At 36.0% G+C, this 17968-nt stretch overlaps 1 protein-coding gene across 2 annotated transcripts in view; it reads right to left on the minus strand.

Moving 5' to 3' along the window:
- The window catches only part of USP34 (ubiquitin specific peptidase 34), a 250473-nt gene that overhangs the window by 177196 nt on the left and 55309 nt on the right, over positions 1 to 17968 (minus strand). For both annotated transcript variants that reach the window (XM_047854424.1, XM_047854423.1), the window contains exons 3-5: positions 17091 to 17511; positions 9482 to 9532; positions 9171 to 9320 (exon numbers count right to left, since the gene is read on the minus strand). In XM_047854424.1, coding sequence (XP_047710380.1) covers positions 9171 to 9320; positions 9482 to 9532; positions 17091 to 17511 — 622 coding nt within the window. The remainder of the gene's footprint in view (positions 1 to 9170; positions 9321 to 9481; positions 9533 to 17090; positions 17512 to 17968) is intronic.

Genomic DNA, 17968 nt, shown 5'->3' on the forward strand with positions numbered 1-17968 from the left:
AAAAATGTTTAAACCAGCAAAAGACAGTTACATACAAGGGAAACCCATAAGGTTATCACCAGATTTTTCAGCAGAAACTTTGTAGACAGGAAAGGAGTGACATGATATATTCAAAGTGCTCTGCTATTCAGAACAGGAGAGATAGTTTCTCTAAGAAAAAGTAAAGGGTTTTATGACCATTAAACCAGATCTACAAGAAAGGGGGCTCTTGGAGTAACAAGGAAAGGCTGTGAGAGGATGAAAAGTAAAAACAAAAACAAACAAACACAAAAGCAATAAAAATAAGTATTTCCATAAAAACTGGTCAAGGGATTCATAAAATAAAAGGATGGAATATTTACATCATACACCTAAAACGTCAAGAGAAGAAGAGTAAAAACGGATTTAAACTTAAGCAGAAACTAACAGAATAACGTATGTTAACTAGACTGGGAACCTAAAATTTAAAAAAGTAATAATAATAAAACCATTAAAAAAATAAACTTGGGGCACCTGGTGGCTCAGTTAAGTGTCTGACTCTTGATTTCAGCTCAGGTCATGATCTCACAGTTGTGAGATCAAGCCCTGTGTCAGGCTCCACACTGGGTGTGGAGCTTGCTTAAGATTCTCTCTCTCCCTCTCCCTCTGCCCCACCCCTGCTTGCACATGTGCACACTATCTCTCTAAAAAAATAAATTTAGGGGCACCTGGGTGGCGCAGTCGGTTAAGCGTCCGACTTCAGCCAGGTCACGATCTCGCGGTCCGGGAGTTCGAGCCCCACGTCAGGCTCTGGGCTGATGGCTCAGAGCCTGGAGCCTGTTTCCGATTCTGTGTGTCCCTCTCTCTCTGCCCCTCCCCCGTTCATGCTCTGTCTCTCTCTGTCCCAAAAATAAATAAACGTTGAAATAAAAAAATAAATTTAAGTGACCATTAACTTATAGATTGCTATACACAGATGTTATATACAAACTTAATGGGAACCACAAATCAAAAACCAGTAGTAAATATGTAAACAATAAAGTAAAAGGAATCCAGGTATATCACTAAAGCCAACAAACCAGAAAAGAGCACAAGGGAAGAAAGGATCAGAAAAAATCTAGAGAGGGGTGTCTGGGTGGCTCAGATGGTTAAGTGTCCAACTTCAGCTTGGGTCATAATTTCATTGTTCGCAGGTTCAAGCCCTGCGTCAGGCTCTGTGCTGACAGCTCAGAGCCTGGAGCCTGTTTCAGATTCTGTCTCCTTCTCCTCTGCACCTCCCCACCGCCATGTACTCTGTCTCTCTCTCAAAAGTAAAGAAAAAAATTTTAGAAAGAAATAATCTACAGAAACCACAAAACAAGTAACAAAATGGCAATAAATACATACCTATCAATAATTACTTTGGTTTTTTTTGTTTTTTGTTTTTTGTTTTTAGCAGGGAAACCAAGTTTTATTCCTCACACCTGGACTGTCATTAGTGAACCCCTATGGAGAGTCTCAAGAGTATGAAGAATGTCATAAATTAGTGCAGGTGACCTGTATGCAAAATGGACAGAGGTGTGGAATTACTATAAAAAGAATATTTATCTAATAATTTAGATGTCTTGTTTGAGAATATGTTGGTACATATATATAGATAAATTGGCCAAACCTGAAAGCTTCAGTTCAGCTAATCATTAATTACTTTGAATGTAAATGGATTAAACACTCCAATCAAAAGACCAAACTGATGAAATAGACCAAAAAAAAAAAAAAAAAAAAAAAAAAAGACCCATCTATATACAGACTATAAGAGATTCACTTCACACTGAAAGACACCTGGAGATTAAAAGTGAGAGGATGGAGAAACATTTATCATGCAAATGGATGTCAAAAGAAAGCTGAGGTAGAATACTCAGCAAAATAAGACTTTAAAACAAAGACTATAATGAGAGACCAAGACACTATATAATAAAAAGGGGGACAATTCAACAAGAGGATATAACAATTGTAAATATTTATGCACCCAACCTGAAAGCACCCAAATACATAAAACAGTTAATAACAAAGGAAACAAATGACAGTAATAGTAGTAGGGGACTTTAACAACCCCTTACTTACATCAATAAATAGATCATCCAAAATAAACAAGCAAACAGTGGCAATGAATGACAAACTGGACATGGACTTCATAGACAAATTCAGAACATTCCACCCTAATACAGAATGAACACTATTTATAAGGGCACATGGAACATTCTCCAAAACAGATCACGCATTAGGCCAAAAAAAATCTCAACAAATTCAAAACAATCAAAGTCATACCACGCATCTTTTCTAACAACAATGCTATGAAAACAGAAATCAACCACAAGAAAAAATCTGCAAAGATCACAAATAGAAGGAGTTTAAATAACACGCTACTAAATAACAGGTAAACCAAAAAATAACAAAAGAGATCATAAATTACACAGAAACAAATGAAAATGAAAACACAACAAAATCTTGAAGATGCAGCAAAAGTGGTTCTATGAGGGAAGTATAGAAGGGCAGCTGACTGGCTCAGTTGGTGGAGCATGCGACTGCTGAGTTCTGGGTTGTGCATTCAAACCCCACGTTGGGTATAGTGATTACTTAAAAACAAAATATTTTAAAATAAAATAAAGTAAGAGGAAAGTATATAACAATACAGGCCTACCTCAAGAAGAAAGACTAATCTCAAACAACCTAACTTTACACCTAAAGAAACTAGAAAAACAGACAAAACTTAAACCCAGCCAAAAAAAAAAGGAAATAATAAAGATCAGAGCAGAAATAAAGGATACACAAATTTAAAAAAGCAATAGAACAGATCAATGAAATGAAACCAGGAGCTGGTTCCTAGAGAAGATCAACAAAATTAATAAACCCCTAGGGAGACTCCTAAAAAAAAGAGAGAGAAAACTCAAAGAAAAAAAATCACTAATAAAAGAAGAGAAATAACAATGTTACAGAAATACAAACAACTGTATTTGTACAGTTTGTATAAAACTAAAGAAGGAATAAACAGAAAATTTTAAAAGACCATATACCAACAATGAAGTGAATCAGTAATCAAAAAACTCCCCAAAATCAAAAGTCCATGACCAGATGGCTTCACAAATGAATTCTATGAAACATTTAAATAAGAGTTAATACCTATTCTTCTGGAACTATTCCAAAAAATACAAGCGGGAGGAAAATCTCCAAACACATTCTATGACGCCAATATCACCCTGATACCAAAACCAGACAAAGACACCACCAAAAAAAAGAGAATTATATGCCAATCTCCCTCATGAATATAGATGCAAAAGTCCTCAAAATTATTGTCAAACCAAATAAATAATACAATAAAAAAATCATACACTGCAATCAAGTGTGATTTATTTCCAGGATGCAAGATGGTTCAATACTCATAAATCAATCAATCTGACACATGAAATCAATCAATGAGAAAGGATAAAAAACATATCATTGTTAAATGGTTTCTCTCCTTCTATTGAAAATTACAACATTCATTCACAATAAAAAACTACAACAAAGCAGGTCTAGAGGGAATATATTATCAACATAATAAAGGTCTTATATGAAAAACTCAGAGCCAGGCCACCTGGGTGGCTCAGTTGGCTGAGCATCCGACATCAGCCCAGGTCATGATCTCACAGTTTGTGAGCTGGAGCCCCGCATCGGGCTTGCTGCTGTTAGTGCAGAGCCCACTTCAGATCTTCTGTTCCCCCCTCTCTCCTTCTCTGTCCTTTCCCTGTTCCTGCTTGTGCTCTTACTCTCAAAAATAAATAAAACATTTAAAAGAAATTAAACAAACAAGCCCAGAGAGCCAGCATCAGACTCAGTGGTGAAAAACTGAGAATTTTTCCCCTAAGGTCAGAAACAAGACAGGATGTCCATTATCACTACGTTCATTCAACATAGTAGTAGAAATCCTAGCAACCAAGAGTGCTTGAGTGGCTCAGTCGGTTAAGCGTCCAACTCTTGATTTCGACTCAGGTCACGATTTCAAGGTTCTTGAGTTCAGCACCAGGCTCTGTGCTAACAGCACGGAGCTGGCCTGAGAGTCTCTCTCCCCTCTCTCTCCCCCTCTTCCCTGCTCACACACACACACACACTCTCTCTCTCTCAAACTAAACAAACATTAAAAAAGGAAGGGAGGGAGGAAGAGGAAAGAAGAAAGAAAGAAAGAAAGAAAGAAAGAAAGAAAGAAAGAAAGAAAGAAAGGAAAAGCAAGGCAGAAAGAAAAAGAAAGAAATCCTAGTAATCAGAGAAGAAAAAGAAAGGTACCCAAATTGGTTAAGGAAGAAGTAAAATTCTATTTGCAGATGACATGATACTACATATACAGAACCCTAAAGGCTCCACAAAAAAGTAACAGAACTGAACAAGAGTTCAATAAAATTGCAAGATACAAAATCAATGTACAGAAACTGACTACATTTATGTACACTAATAATGAAGCAGCAGAAAGAAAAATTAAGAGAAACAATCCCATCTACAGCTGCACCAAAATTAATAAAATACACATAGGAATAAACTTAACCTGAAGTGAAAGACCTATACTCCAAAAACTATAAAGCACTGATAAATTCAAGTTAACACAAAATAATGGAAAGACATTCCATGCTCATGGATTCATACTGCCCAAAGAAATCTACACATTTAATACAATTACTATCAAAACACCAATGGCATTTTTCACAGAACTAGGACATTCCAAAATTTGTATGCACCCACAAAACACCTCAAATAGCCAAAGCAATCTTGAAAAAGAAAGACAAATCTGGAGTTATCACAATTCCAAACTTCAAGTTGTATTACAAAGCAGTAGTAATCAAAACAATACAGTACTGGCACAAAAAGAAACCCACAAATCAATGGAATTGGATAGAAAGCCTAGAAATGAACCCACGATTATAGGGTCAATTAATCTTTGACAAACGAGGAATGAAGATACATTGGGGAAAAAACAGCTCTTCAACAAATGGTGTTGCAAAAACTGGGTAGCTACATGCAAAGGAATGAAACTGGACCACTTTCTTACATCATAAACAAAAATAAACCCGAAAAGGATTAAGGACCTAAATGTGATATCTGAAACCATAAAAATCCTATAAAAGACCACAGGCAGTAATTTCTCAGACATCGGCCATAGCAAAATTTTCCTAGATATGTCTCCTGAGTCAAAGGAAACCAAAGCAAAAATAAACTATTACAACTTCATCAAACTTCTTTGCTGTACAGCAAAGAAACAACCAACAAAACTAAAAAAGGCAAACTTACTGAATGGGAAAAGATATCTGCAAATGACATATCTGATAAAGAGTTAATATCCAGGGGCATCTGGGTGGCTCAGTGGGTTAAGCATTTCAACTCAGGTCATGATCTCAAGGTTCGTGGGTTCGAGCCCCACATCAGGCTCTGTGCTGACAGGTCAGAGCCTGAAGCCTGCTTTAGATTCTGTGTCTCCCTCTCTCTCTGCCCCTCCTCTGGTCTGTCTCTGTCTCTCTCAAAAATAAACATTAAAAAAAATTAAATTAAAAAGAGTTAATATCCAAAATATGTAAAGAACTTATGGGGCGCCTGGGTGGCTTAGTCAGTTAAGTATCCATCTTTGGCTCAGGTCATGATCTTTCAGTTCCCAAGTTCAAGCTCTGCATTGGGCTCTATGCTGACAGCTCAGAGCTGCAGCCTGCTTCGTGTTCTGTGTCTCCCTCTCTCTCTCTGCTCCTCCCCCACTTGCGCTCTGTCTCTCTCAAAAATAAAAAAAACTTAAAAAAAGAAGAACTTATACAACTCAACACATACACACTACTGGGACCTCATGAAGATAAAAAGCTCCTGCACTGCAAAGGAAACAATCAACAAAACTAAAAGGCAACCAACGGAATGGGAAAAGATATTTGCAAATGACCTATCAGACAAAGGGCTAGTATCCAAAATCTATAAAGAACTCACCAAACTCCACACCCAAAAAACAATCCAGTGAAAAAATAGGCAGAAAACATGAATAGACACTTCTCTAAAGAAGACATCCAGATGGCCAACAGGCACATGAAAAGATGCTCAACATCACTCATCAGGGAGATTCAAATCAAAACCACAGAGATACCACCTCATGCCAGTCAGAGTGGCTAAAATGAACAAATCAGGAGACTACAGATGCTGGCCAAGATGTGGAGAAACGGGAACCCTCTTGCACTGTTGGTGGGAATGCAAATTGGTGCAGCCGCTCTGGAAAACAGTGTGGAGGTTCCTCAAAAAATTAAAAACAGATCTACCCTAGGACCCAGCAATAGCACTGCTAGGAATTTACCCAAGGGATACAGAAGTGCTGATGCGTAGGGGCACTTGTACCCTGATGTTTACAGCAGCACTTTCAACAACAGCCAAATTATGGAAAGAGCCTAAATGTCCATCAACTGATGTATGGATAAAGAAATTGTGGTTTTTATACACAATGGAATATTACTTGGCAATGAGAAAGAATGAAATATGGCCTTTTGTAGCAACATGGATGGAAATGGAACATGTTACACTAAGTGAAATAAGTCATACAGAGAAAGACAGATACCATATGTTTTCACTCTTATGTGGATCCTGAGAAACTAAATAGAAGACCACAGGGGAGGGGAAATAAAAAAAAAAAAAAGTTAGAGAGGGAGAGAGCCAAAGCATAAGAGACTCTTAAAACCTGAGAATAAACTGAGGGTTGATGGGGGGTGGGAGGGAGGGGAGTGTGGTGCTGGGAATTGAGGAGGGCACCTATTGGGATGAGCACTGGGTGTTGTATGGAAACCACTTTGACAATAAATTTCATATTAAAAAAAAAAAGTTACACAACTCAACACACACACACACACAATTAAAAATGGGCAGAAGAGGGACGCCTGGGTGGTTTAGTTGGTTAAGCGTCTGATTCTGGGTTTCAGCTCAGGTCATCATCTCCTGGTTTGTGAGTTCAAGCCCCAGTTCATGAGTTCGAGCCCACATTGGGCTCAGTGCTAACAGCATGGAGCATGCTTGGGATTCTCTGTCTCCCTCTCTCTCTGTCCCTCCCCCCACCACACACGTGCATGTTTTCTCTCAAAATAAACTTAAAAAATAATAAAAAAAATAAAAATTGTTTAAAAAAGGCACATTAATACCTCCACACATAAATACAAAAAATCATAATGAGAGAAATTTAAAACATGCAAATAAAAACACATTTACCATATTTACAGATAAGGAGACTCAATACTGAAGAGATGACAGTTCTCTCCGAATGATGTATAGATTCATGGCAACCCAAAATGTTTATGTGCAGAGCTTAGGTGTTGATTCCAAATGGAAAGGTCCATGAGGAGACAAAACACTCTTTAAGAATGACGGGGTATGGTAATGTAATGTACAGCATGGTGACTGTACTTAACAATACTGTATTGCATACTTGAAAGTAAGAATAGTTCTTAAAAGTTCTCAGGACAAGAAAAAAAAATTTGTTAACCATGAATGGTGTTGGATGTTAACTACTTATTGTAGCAAACATTTTGCAATATATACAAATTAATTATTACATTCTACACCTCAAACTAATATAATGCTATATGTCAATTACACCTAAAAAAACAAAAACAAAAACAAAAACGTAAAAGAATGACAGGAAAGTAGAATTTGCTTTACTAGATAGCAAGACTTATTATAAAGCTCCAGAAATTAAGATGATGTGATTAAGCAAAGAGACTAATGTAATATGCTAGAGATCCCAGACCCATAACACACCTAATTTATAACAAAAATTATACTGGGAAACAAAGAATAAAGGACGGTCTTTGTTGAACTGCTAGAACCAGTGTTTGTCTATAAGAAAATTAATCTTGACCACCCACACCATACACAAAAATCAACTCCAATCGAGCTGTAATCAAAATGTGAAAGAAAAACAATACAACTTCCAGAATATCAGAAAATAACTTCATGACCTTAGGGTGAGAAGACTTTTTCATCCACAAATGAAAACACAACCCTAACAAAAAAGCTTTGATAAATTACAAACCATTAAGATTGAGGAATAATAGCTCTTAACAGACACAGGGGAATGAAAAGCAAACCATAGACTGGAAGAAGATACTAGCAATATATGTATGTCAGACAAAGGATTTGCATATGAAACATAAGGAATCTTCACACATCTGTAAGGAAAAGCAGACAATGTGATTTTTTAAAACAAGTAAACGACGTGAAAAAGTACTTCTCATAAAATAACCAAACGGTGAATATGCCTATGAAACAGTATTGAATTTCATTATAGGCACACATTGGAGATACTGCAGGTTCAGTTCTAGACCACCACAATAAAGCTAATGTCACAATAAAGCAAGTCAAACTAATTTTTTAGTTTTCCAGTACATATAAAACTTGTGTATATACTATATTGTAGTCTAGTAAATGTGAAAAAATATACCTAAAAAAAATGTATAAACCTTAATTAAAATTCTTTGTTGTTAAAAAACACTAACCATCCTATGATGGTTAGTGATTTGTAATCGTTGATCACCATTACAAATATAAAAATAATGAAAAAGTTTAAAATGTTGTAAGAATTACAAGAATGACATAAAGTGAACCACTTATTGGAAAAAAGGCATCAATAGATTTGCTCAACACAGGTTGCCACAAACCATCCCTTTGTAAAACTCTCAGTATCTGGGAAGCTCAAAAAAAAGAAAGTTCAATAAAACAAAGTATCTCTGCTTCCACACTTACTGTGCTTCACAATAACTGACATTTACAACACAGAATAATTATCTTCTTTACAAATGTAGAAAAATGTTATTAAGTCTTCTAATACAGAAGAAAGTCAGGCACACTGTAGTAGCACCCTAAGCAAACAATCTTGTAACTAAAAGTCTAAAATGCCAAAAATTTCCCAGTACAAAATCACAGGCAAGGAAAGTAAAATTAACATAAGACTTCTGTTCACAGAAGTAGTAAAGGTCTAAATTTACTTATTTAACTTAAATTAGTTACTTTATACAAATTCCATTTTTATTATAAGACCTTTTATAAAGGCTTCTGTACCCAATTTTTTTCAAAATATAACCCAAGGAAAAAAATTCTTGTACATGCAAGCCACTCAAAACCTGTTTTTCTGGACATAAAACTCATGTTATTAAAGCCATTAATTCCCAAGATTAAAACCAATTCCAAACAATACTTACATTAGATACAACTGTAATAAATGCATGTGCTATAAGAAATGGCAAAGTTTCAGGAGTTCCATATTCAAAGCAATCCTTCATGAGAGAAAGGCCATTTTTCCCACAAAACAAACATACATAACGAAGCAAATGCAATGGTACTTCTACATCCTGAGGGGGAAAAAAAAATTTAAACTCATCAGGAATAATTTTCATTTTATTACCAAAATGGAAAAGATACTGACCAAATATAAAAATAAACTCAAAGACCTATATGAATAAAAAACTGAATTTTCCATAAACCTGAGAATAAGAAAAACATAAACACTTACATTCATATCACAGAATGCCCCTAATATGTTGCTTTCTTGGGTTGATATATCCTGATTTAAAAAAACAAAGTAAACACAATTAGGTCACCCTACAAGATAATAATCTCTGAAGAAAAAAATACAATTTCTGCATCAAATATACTCAAAAAAAGACAATATTCTATAGATTGAGTTTACACAACATGAAACAGGTTTTTGCAATTGTTTCTCATCATGAATAATGATATTCCTAACTGAAGCTTATACGGTTCAGTTCTAATATGTATTTTAAGTCTTCTGCAAAGAAATCTCTCTACACTATATACTATATATTGCCTTTTCAATAAAAAATGTCTCCATAAAGAATTGGGATAATTGTCACAAAAATAGATTATAACATTTTAAAACCACTTAATTTTTACCTAAAAATTCCACAAAGTGCTTTGTATACATATGATTTAAACTACCTGATAGCATATTCATTCACTGTTGGCGAGAATATGAACAGGTATGACCTTGTTGGAGGGCAATTTGGCCATATCTACCAACATTTAAAATGCACATTCTCTTTGACCCAGCAATTCATCTTCTGGTTATTTATCCTAACAACTAATAAAAGCAGTGCTAGAAAAGTTTAATGATGCTTACCTGAAATTATTTATAATATCTCAAACTTAGAAACAACTTAAATATCCATCAACTGGATGGCTAAAATGTGATATAACCATCTAGGGTCTTATACAGCTTTCAAAAATAAGGTGAAATGCCACGAGGCATCTTTTTGGGACAATGGAACTGTTGTAAAAATGCAATGAGGTAATGGTAACACAATTCTGTAAACTTACTAAAACATATTTAAATTATATATTTTAAGCAATTGATTTTTATGCTAAGTTATTCCTTTAAAAAGCTAAGGTGGGGGGCGCCTGGGTGGCTCAGTCGGTTGGGCTTCCAACTTCAGCTCAGGTCATGATCTCACGGTCTGTGAGTTCGAGCCCCGCGTAAGGCTCTGTGCTGACAGCTCAGAACCTGGAGCCTGCTTCGGATTCTATGTCTCCCTCTCTCTCTGACCCTCCACCATTCATACTCTGTCTCTGTCTCAAAAATAAATAAACATTTAAAAAGTTTAAAAAAAAAAAAAAAGCTAAGGTGGGTCCACATGTACAGGCATCGAAAGATACTGCCTTGTATTACATTTTTAAAACTTAGGATTTACGAACTTGATCTGATTTTCTTTACTTTTTATATGTCTGGAAATAATCTGAATTAATTTCCTAACAATGGTTTTTCTGAGATGATAGAGAAAGGAGAGGTTCAAGGCTCTTTTAAGTCTATATTTTGTATATTCTGTATTTTTTAGTCACAATGAAAATCTTTCTATCAGAAAGTTTAATACTTTCATCTGAAAAACACTACCAAAGAAACCTGCCATTCATTGCTGTTACCTGCTTGCTTTATGTAAATTCCATTGCTGAAATGAAGTTCGAAAACAACTGATTGAGAGCATCACATAAAACTCTCAGAACATTTCCAACTAATCAAAAACTGTCCTAAGACAGGTCAAAACACCTGTCAAAGCGAGTATACTAAACTTAAATTTATTCCTGAGCTTCTACTAGCAGGGCCACAGGTAAAGCTTTAAATTATTCTCAACAAACCTTCTGTCTTCAACAAGTCCAGAATGTAAGAACACCTGTGGTATTAAAGATTCATGGGCCAGATCAACCATGCTGGAATATTAGACTGGAGTCAAGATTTCTAGTGCCTAACATGAACACAGCTAGAAAATGTCTTAACAGAATTCTATTCTGATGTGCAAAACGTCACCTCTTGGACTTGGTTACTTCTATTTTCACTCCTCAAAAGAACTATTTTATCCTTTCTTGTTTCTACTCTTAATACATGAAGACATTATTCTAAGGTGTCTTTAAAATCTCATCTTGGGGCGCCTGGGTGGCGGAGTCGGTTAAGCGTCCGACTTCAGCCAGGTCACGATCTCGCGGTCCGTGAGTTCGAGCCCCGCGTCAGGCTCTGGGCTGATGTCTCAGAGCCTGGAGCCTGTTTCCGATTCTGTGTCTCCCTCTCTCTCTGCCCTTCCCCCTTTCACGCTCTGTCTCTCTCTGTCCCAAAAATAAATAAACGTTGGAAAAAAAAAAAAAAAATCTCATCTTTAGTAGTATATAGAGTTAACATAGACCTATAGGTAACAACATTATGAACAATACTAAGAAGCCTCCCTGAAATCCAAATCAACATCAATTTTGTTTCAAAGTTCTAATTTTAGGAGCCCCTGGGTGGCTTAGTCGGTTAAGTGTCCGACTTCAGCTGAGGTCACGATCTCATGGTCCATGGGTTCAAGCCCTGCATTGAGATCTGCAATGACAGTGCACAGCCTGCTTGGTATTCCTCTCTCTACCTCTCTCTCTGTCCCTCCCCAACTCACACTTTCTCTCTCAAAATAAATAAACTTAAAAAAAAAAGTTCCGGGGCGCCTGGGTGGCGCAGTCGGTTAAGCGTCCGGCTTCAGCCAGGTCACGATCTCACGGTCCGTGAGTTCGAGCCCCGCGTCGGGCTCTGGGCTGATGGCCCGGAGCCTGGAGCCTGTTTCCGATTCTGTGTCTCCCTCTCTCTCTGCCCCTCGCCCGTTCATGCTCTGTCTCTCTCTGTCCCAAAAATAAATAAACGTTGAAAAAAAAAAAAAAAAAGTTCCAATTTTAAATTGATCCCTAAAAAGGCCTTAAGAAACCTATTAGTTTTTGTCTTTTTAGAAAATCTCTCATTTATTACATAAGATAAAGGCACTCTATTTCTAGTACTACAGAGAGGGACCTATTACTTTAAAAGAGAAAATAAAGAGAAATAAATGAGTAATCAGAAAGTAATTCCTTGGGGCACTTGGGTGGCTCAGTCGGTTGAGCGGCCGACTTCGGCTCAGGTCATATCTCGCGGTCCGTGAGTTCGAGCCCCGTGTCAGGCTCTGTGCTGACAGCTCAGAGCCTGGAGCCTGTTTCAGATTCTGTGTCTCCCTCTCTCTGGCCCTCCTCCGTTCATGCTCTGTCTCTCTCTGTCTCAAAAATAAATAAACGTTAAAAAAAATTTTTTAAAAAGAAAGTAATTCCACATCTAATTAAACAAGGGGGGAGCCTAGGTGGCTCGGTCAGGTAACCATCTGACACTGACTTCGGCTTAGATCATGATCTCACAGTTCATGGGACTGAGCCACAGGTCAGGCTCTGAGCCAACAGTGGGAAGCCTGCTTGGAAGTCTCTCTCACTCTATCCCTCCCTACCACAAATGCACTCTCTCAAAATAAACATTAAGAGAAATAAAAATTAAATTAAAAACAAACAAACAAACAAATGCTGCTCCATGACCAAACCACGAAAAACTGAAGGCCAGTGAATTAGGAATAGAATTTTTGCTTAAAAAGAAGTCATCAGCATATCAAATAATCTGCTGTTATGGAAAATTAAGACTACCAATTCTGGAGAGCATACAGTTTACCACCAATGACTAGACCTAATCAAACAAAGCCATACTCTCAAACAGTTCTGCAAAACAGAACACTCTGCTATGATGGAAATACTGTCTACACTGTCCAATACACTAGCCATGAGCCCCATGTGACTACTGAGCTTTTAAAATATGTGAAGGAAGGAAGGAAGGAAGGAAGGAAAGAAAGGGTAAAAAGAAATATGGTTAGTGTGACTGAAGAACAAATTCAATTTATTTTAATTTTAGTTAACTTAAATAGCCAGATTTGTCTGTTCACTACCATATTGGGCAGTAGAGCTTTAAAGTAAAGAAGCTCAGGAGAGGATAGTGATAAAATGCAATCCAAGAAAGTCTCCATTGGCTTATAATTGCTTGCAAATGAACAAGCAGAGCTTCTATTCGCTTCTACAGAAGTAAGCCATCCACACAGATTGGTGACAAGGAAGATAATGAGTAGAAGACAAACAAGCTATTTGAGTTGTTTAGGATTGTTCCTTGAATGTGAGTACTGTAGATTATTCATCTTTGTATACACAATAAATAGTGCAGTTCCTAGAATAGATGGTCAATGTTTATTTTTTTAATAGTTTGAATAAGGTACATCTGTTTATCAAAATTAGAGACAAATCCAAGCATCTGAATTCTATAAATATAAAACAAAAAAAAGTCATAAATCAGTATGGGATTTAGTTAGTGATGGTTGCACAACTGTAGGAATACACTACAACTTATTAAATTGTATACATTAAAAGGGTGAATTTAAAATACTTAATTTAGGGGCGCCTGGGTGGCGCAGTCGGTTAAGTCCGACTTCAGCCAGGTCACGATCTCGCGGTCCCTGAGTTCGAGCCCCGCGTCAGGCTCTGGGCTGATGGCTCAGAGCCTGGAGCCTGTTTCCGATTCTGTGTCTCCCTCTCTCTCTGCCCCTCCCCCGTTCATGCTCTGTCTCTCTCTGTCCCAAAAATAAATAAACGTTGAAGAAAAAAAAAAATACTTAATTTAATTTAATAAAGCATAAATTAAAAAGTCAGTGGAAAGTGGCAAGAGAAAACCCAACCAGATTCAGAAATCTGGAACATAGTGTATATATTTAAGTCTATCTAATCATATCTCACATATTTAACAAGGGCAGTGTTTCTCTTCTTTTAATTTTTATACTCATTTCACTTTACTTAGGAAAAAAACTTAGAACACTAGGGCAACACCTCACAGAATTACACATAATGATTCAGAATTAAGAAAAGAATGCAACAGCTCCTTGTCCCCATCCCCAAAAAGTTTAACCTCAATTAAATATACCTATTTATAATTACTACATCTTTTAAAATATTATTGACTTTGATAGGAAGAAAAGCAGGATATAGACAGAAAGGGACGGGGAGAAGGAGGGGCTCCAAGTTCCTACTTTATTCACTACTGGCAAGATAGCAATAGCTGCAGAGATTAGTCTGAAGTGATGTGAGAAGCAGTGTAGCAGGGTAAGACCTGAATTCTTTGTTTTTTGTTTTTTTAGTTTTATTTTAGAGAGAGACAGCATGAGTGGATGAGAAGAACAAAGAGAGAGAATTTTAAGTAGTCTCCATGCTCAACACACAGCCGAACACAAGGCTCAATCTCACAACCGTGTGATGATGACGACCTTAGCCGAAATCAAGACTCGGATGCTTAACTTGACTGAGCCACCCAGGCACCCCAAAATAAGACCTGAATTCTACAATTCTCAGCAATATACGTTGCAAACCTGACCAAAACTTTTAACCCGTGTAAGCCAATTCCCTTTATATAAAATCAGGTTGTTGACAGTTTTCTAAAGTCATAGCTATCTAAATATTAACACATGAGTACTGAATCATCTTCTGAAAAGTCCTGGCCAATTTGTGCTTCTTTAGAAAAGTCAAAATCAAGATCAAATTAAAATCAAAGTTAAATATGACTGCTACCACATACAACCACATGGCCACTAGGACAGAAACCATACGTTTTTCAAGAATTTGTAATAAAACATTACTAACATATCAGAAACCTGGGAAACAGCTATATTATGAACAGAATATTACAGAAGCACACAAATTCTGTATAAGGAGATGACAATTCTGTGTAGCACTGTATTACATTGTATTATATCTAAGGTGGTTTTTTTTTTTTTAATTAGAATTTTACCTCAAAGACCTCATGAAATTATTGCTTTCAACCAAAGAGTCACATGGAATGACTGATCCTCAATAACAGTAATAATGAGGCACTTTATTTCAAACGGGAAAGTAAAGGAGTGGGACTATGCTTTTATTTGGAGATTTTTTTTTCCAATAACACTAAAAAATGATAAACTGGTGAGCAAACTGATTTGAGGAAGAAAATAGCAGATTTAGTATTACCTGAGTTCTGTTAAAAATTTTTAACTGGAGAAATTTATTAAATTATTTAATCAAAAATTAAATTTAACTACTAAGTTAAATTAAAATTTATTTAATTTAAAGATTAAATTTAAATTAATTATATTGTAATAAGCATAATTAAATTAATTTAAAATAAAAATTTATTAAATTTTTTTAAATAAAAAGGATGCTGAGCTGACATTTTTTTAGGATGTTTACTAAATGATTCATTAAAAGGTTTCTATATGGAAAGATAACAAAGAATTCTAGAAAGTAGAGCACAATGTTTTAAAATATTTTTATGGAAAATTCCAATAGGGGAAATACGCACCTCCTAGGCTGTTTTTAAATAGTTTCAATTCAATGTGAAAACATTTTCAGTAAGGAACTACTTTTTTCCAGATGAAGAAAGAAGTTTAGAGAAGTCAATATGAAGATTACAGAATAAGCCAGAGAAAATAGGCAGACTTTTTTAAAAAGCATGTGGTAGATCTGTTAAAGTTTAAAATGAGGTATTTTATCCAGAGATGGAGTCTACTTCATACCCCCCTGAATCTGAACTGCCCTCATTAAGTGCTTCAACAGAATGTGGTAGAATTTATACTGTTTCAGAGGCTGGACCTTAAGAGGCCTTATATACAAGCTTACACATTTGTCTTCCTGGAGAAATTCTAAGATCACCACGTAAAGAAGCCAATCAACTCTAGTGGAGAATGAGAGGCCATGTGGAGAAAACCCAAGGAGCCCTAGACAACATCCAGCACCAACTGTCAGACATGTGAGTGAAACCATGTTGGACCTTTAAACTCTTCCATCTCTCAAAGTAAACATACAACTGCCTAAGTGAGGCCACATAAAACCAATAGAATTGCCCAGCCAACTCAGACAAGCATGAGAAATAACAGATCTGTTTTTTTATGCCACTTACATAACACATTATCATATTAACTGTCTCAATTCCCACCATGTGTATAAAGTAATGCTATCATCTAAATAAACCTAAGGTGGGTTTCTAAACTCTTTGAAAGGCTTATAAAAGTATCACTAATGCAGTATGTCAAGCATCTTGACTTACTATAAAAGAAAGTACTATCATTTAGAACAGGTAGTTAAAGGGGCACCTCAGCGACTCAGTCAGTTAAGTGTCCAACTTCAGCTCAGGTCATGATCTCAAAGTTCGTGGGTTCGAGCCCCACGTCGGGCTCTGTGCTGACAGCTCACAGCCTGGAGCCTGCTTCAGATTCTCTCCCTCTCTCTGACCCTCCCCCACTCACTCTTGTCTCCCTCTCTCTCTCTCTCTCTCTCTCTCTCTCTCTCTCTCTCAAAAATAAATAAACATTAAAAAAAAAAAAAACTTTGTAGTTAAGGATACTTTGTTTTCTTAATGTGAGAAATTCCAAATACTGTTACCAATGTTTCTAAGAATAAAATTCAGAATTCCACCTGCTTCTTTTTCCTCAATTATTACTTTCTGAAAGTATCACACTACAGCATAAGTGTACATCAGCAAAATGTTTTATATCACTGACAGTTTAATTCTTATGAGTTCAATCTGTGAATCTTTCCTTAATAGGACTATGTTGAGCAAATGTTCAACCCAAGTTGCTACTAAAATGGTTTAGAGAAAACTGGAATACTTTTTCCTAACAGTAGTTATTTTTATAAATTTTTCCATCAATAATAACTCTGTCTTTATTCAGGAAAAATTGACAACTATAACTTAGTATTACTTAAAATTCACAATACCTATTTTCACATACCTCTATAGTAGGATGAGTATTATGCTTGTACGCGGTATATAAAGGAAACTGAATTTGAAAAATTTTTGCCACACATAGTAAGAGTTTTTCCTTCTCATCTGTACTCCATAAACTAAAAGGATCACAACTCTTTGAAGATTCCTCCTCAGTCAGATTACAAATTCTTGTAGAGTTTGATTTTTTTTCTATTGATTTTTGTCTTTCTGTACTTCCTTCATTACACTCTCTTTCTATACTCAGTGGTTCTTCCACTTGATTACTCTCATCTTGCCACGTGGAATCTATGTTAATAGTAGTACAATGTTTACAAAGCTGGTCCCGGAGTACTTGAACTTGGGCAATCACTAAGTTAATAAGTGCACACACTACTTGGTTAAAAATCTCCAAATGCTTATATTCCTTGAAGCAGCATAGACATTGCCTATAAGAGAAAGAAAATTTTTCAATAAATTAATGCTTTCTAGAGAGACAATTGTATATTTCAAGTAATATAAAAATTACAAATCGGCAAATCCTAAAGTACCTCTTTTTTTTTTTTTTTTTAAGTTTTGGTCTCCTTTTTCCTGACAGGGTAGCACTACAGTCATTTATAAAGATAGCATCACACCAAAAACTAGTACTTCGGTTAGTAAAAAGTCACCAAATTAGGTTGACAGCTATAGTCTTCAGTGTTATCTAGATATTTACCTGCTTTTCCATATAAAGAACCATTTAAAAACAAGAATTGTGGCATCTATCTTTGCTTCTCTAAGCACTGAGTACTTCATATATGTTTAGTAAATATTAGGAAACTGGCTAAAATAAAAACCTTATTAGCAAAGCTGTTTTATTTTACATAAAGGGATTTGCAGCCAAGTAGTAAAAAAAAAATGTATTTT

This window comes from Prionailurus viverrinus, chromosome A3 (assembly GCF_022837055.1).
Source record: "Prionailurus viverrinus isolate Anna chromosome A3, UM_Priviv_1.0, whole genome shotgun sequence".
Taxonomy (NCBI): domain Eukaryota; kingdom Metazoa; phylum Chordata; class Mammalia; order Carnivora; family Felidae; genus Prionailurus; species Prionailurus viverrinus.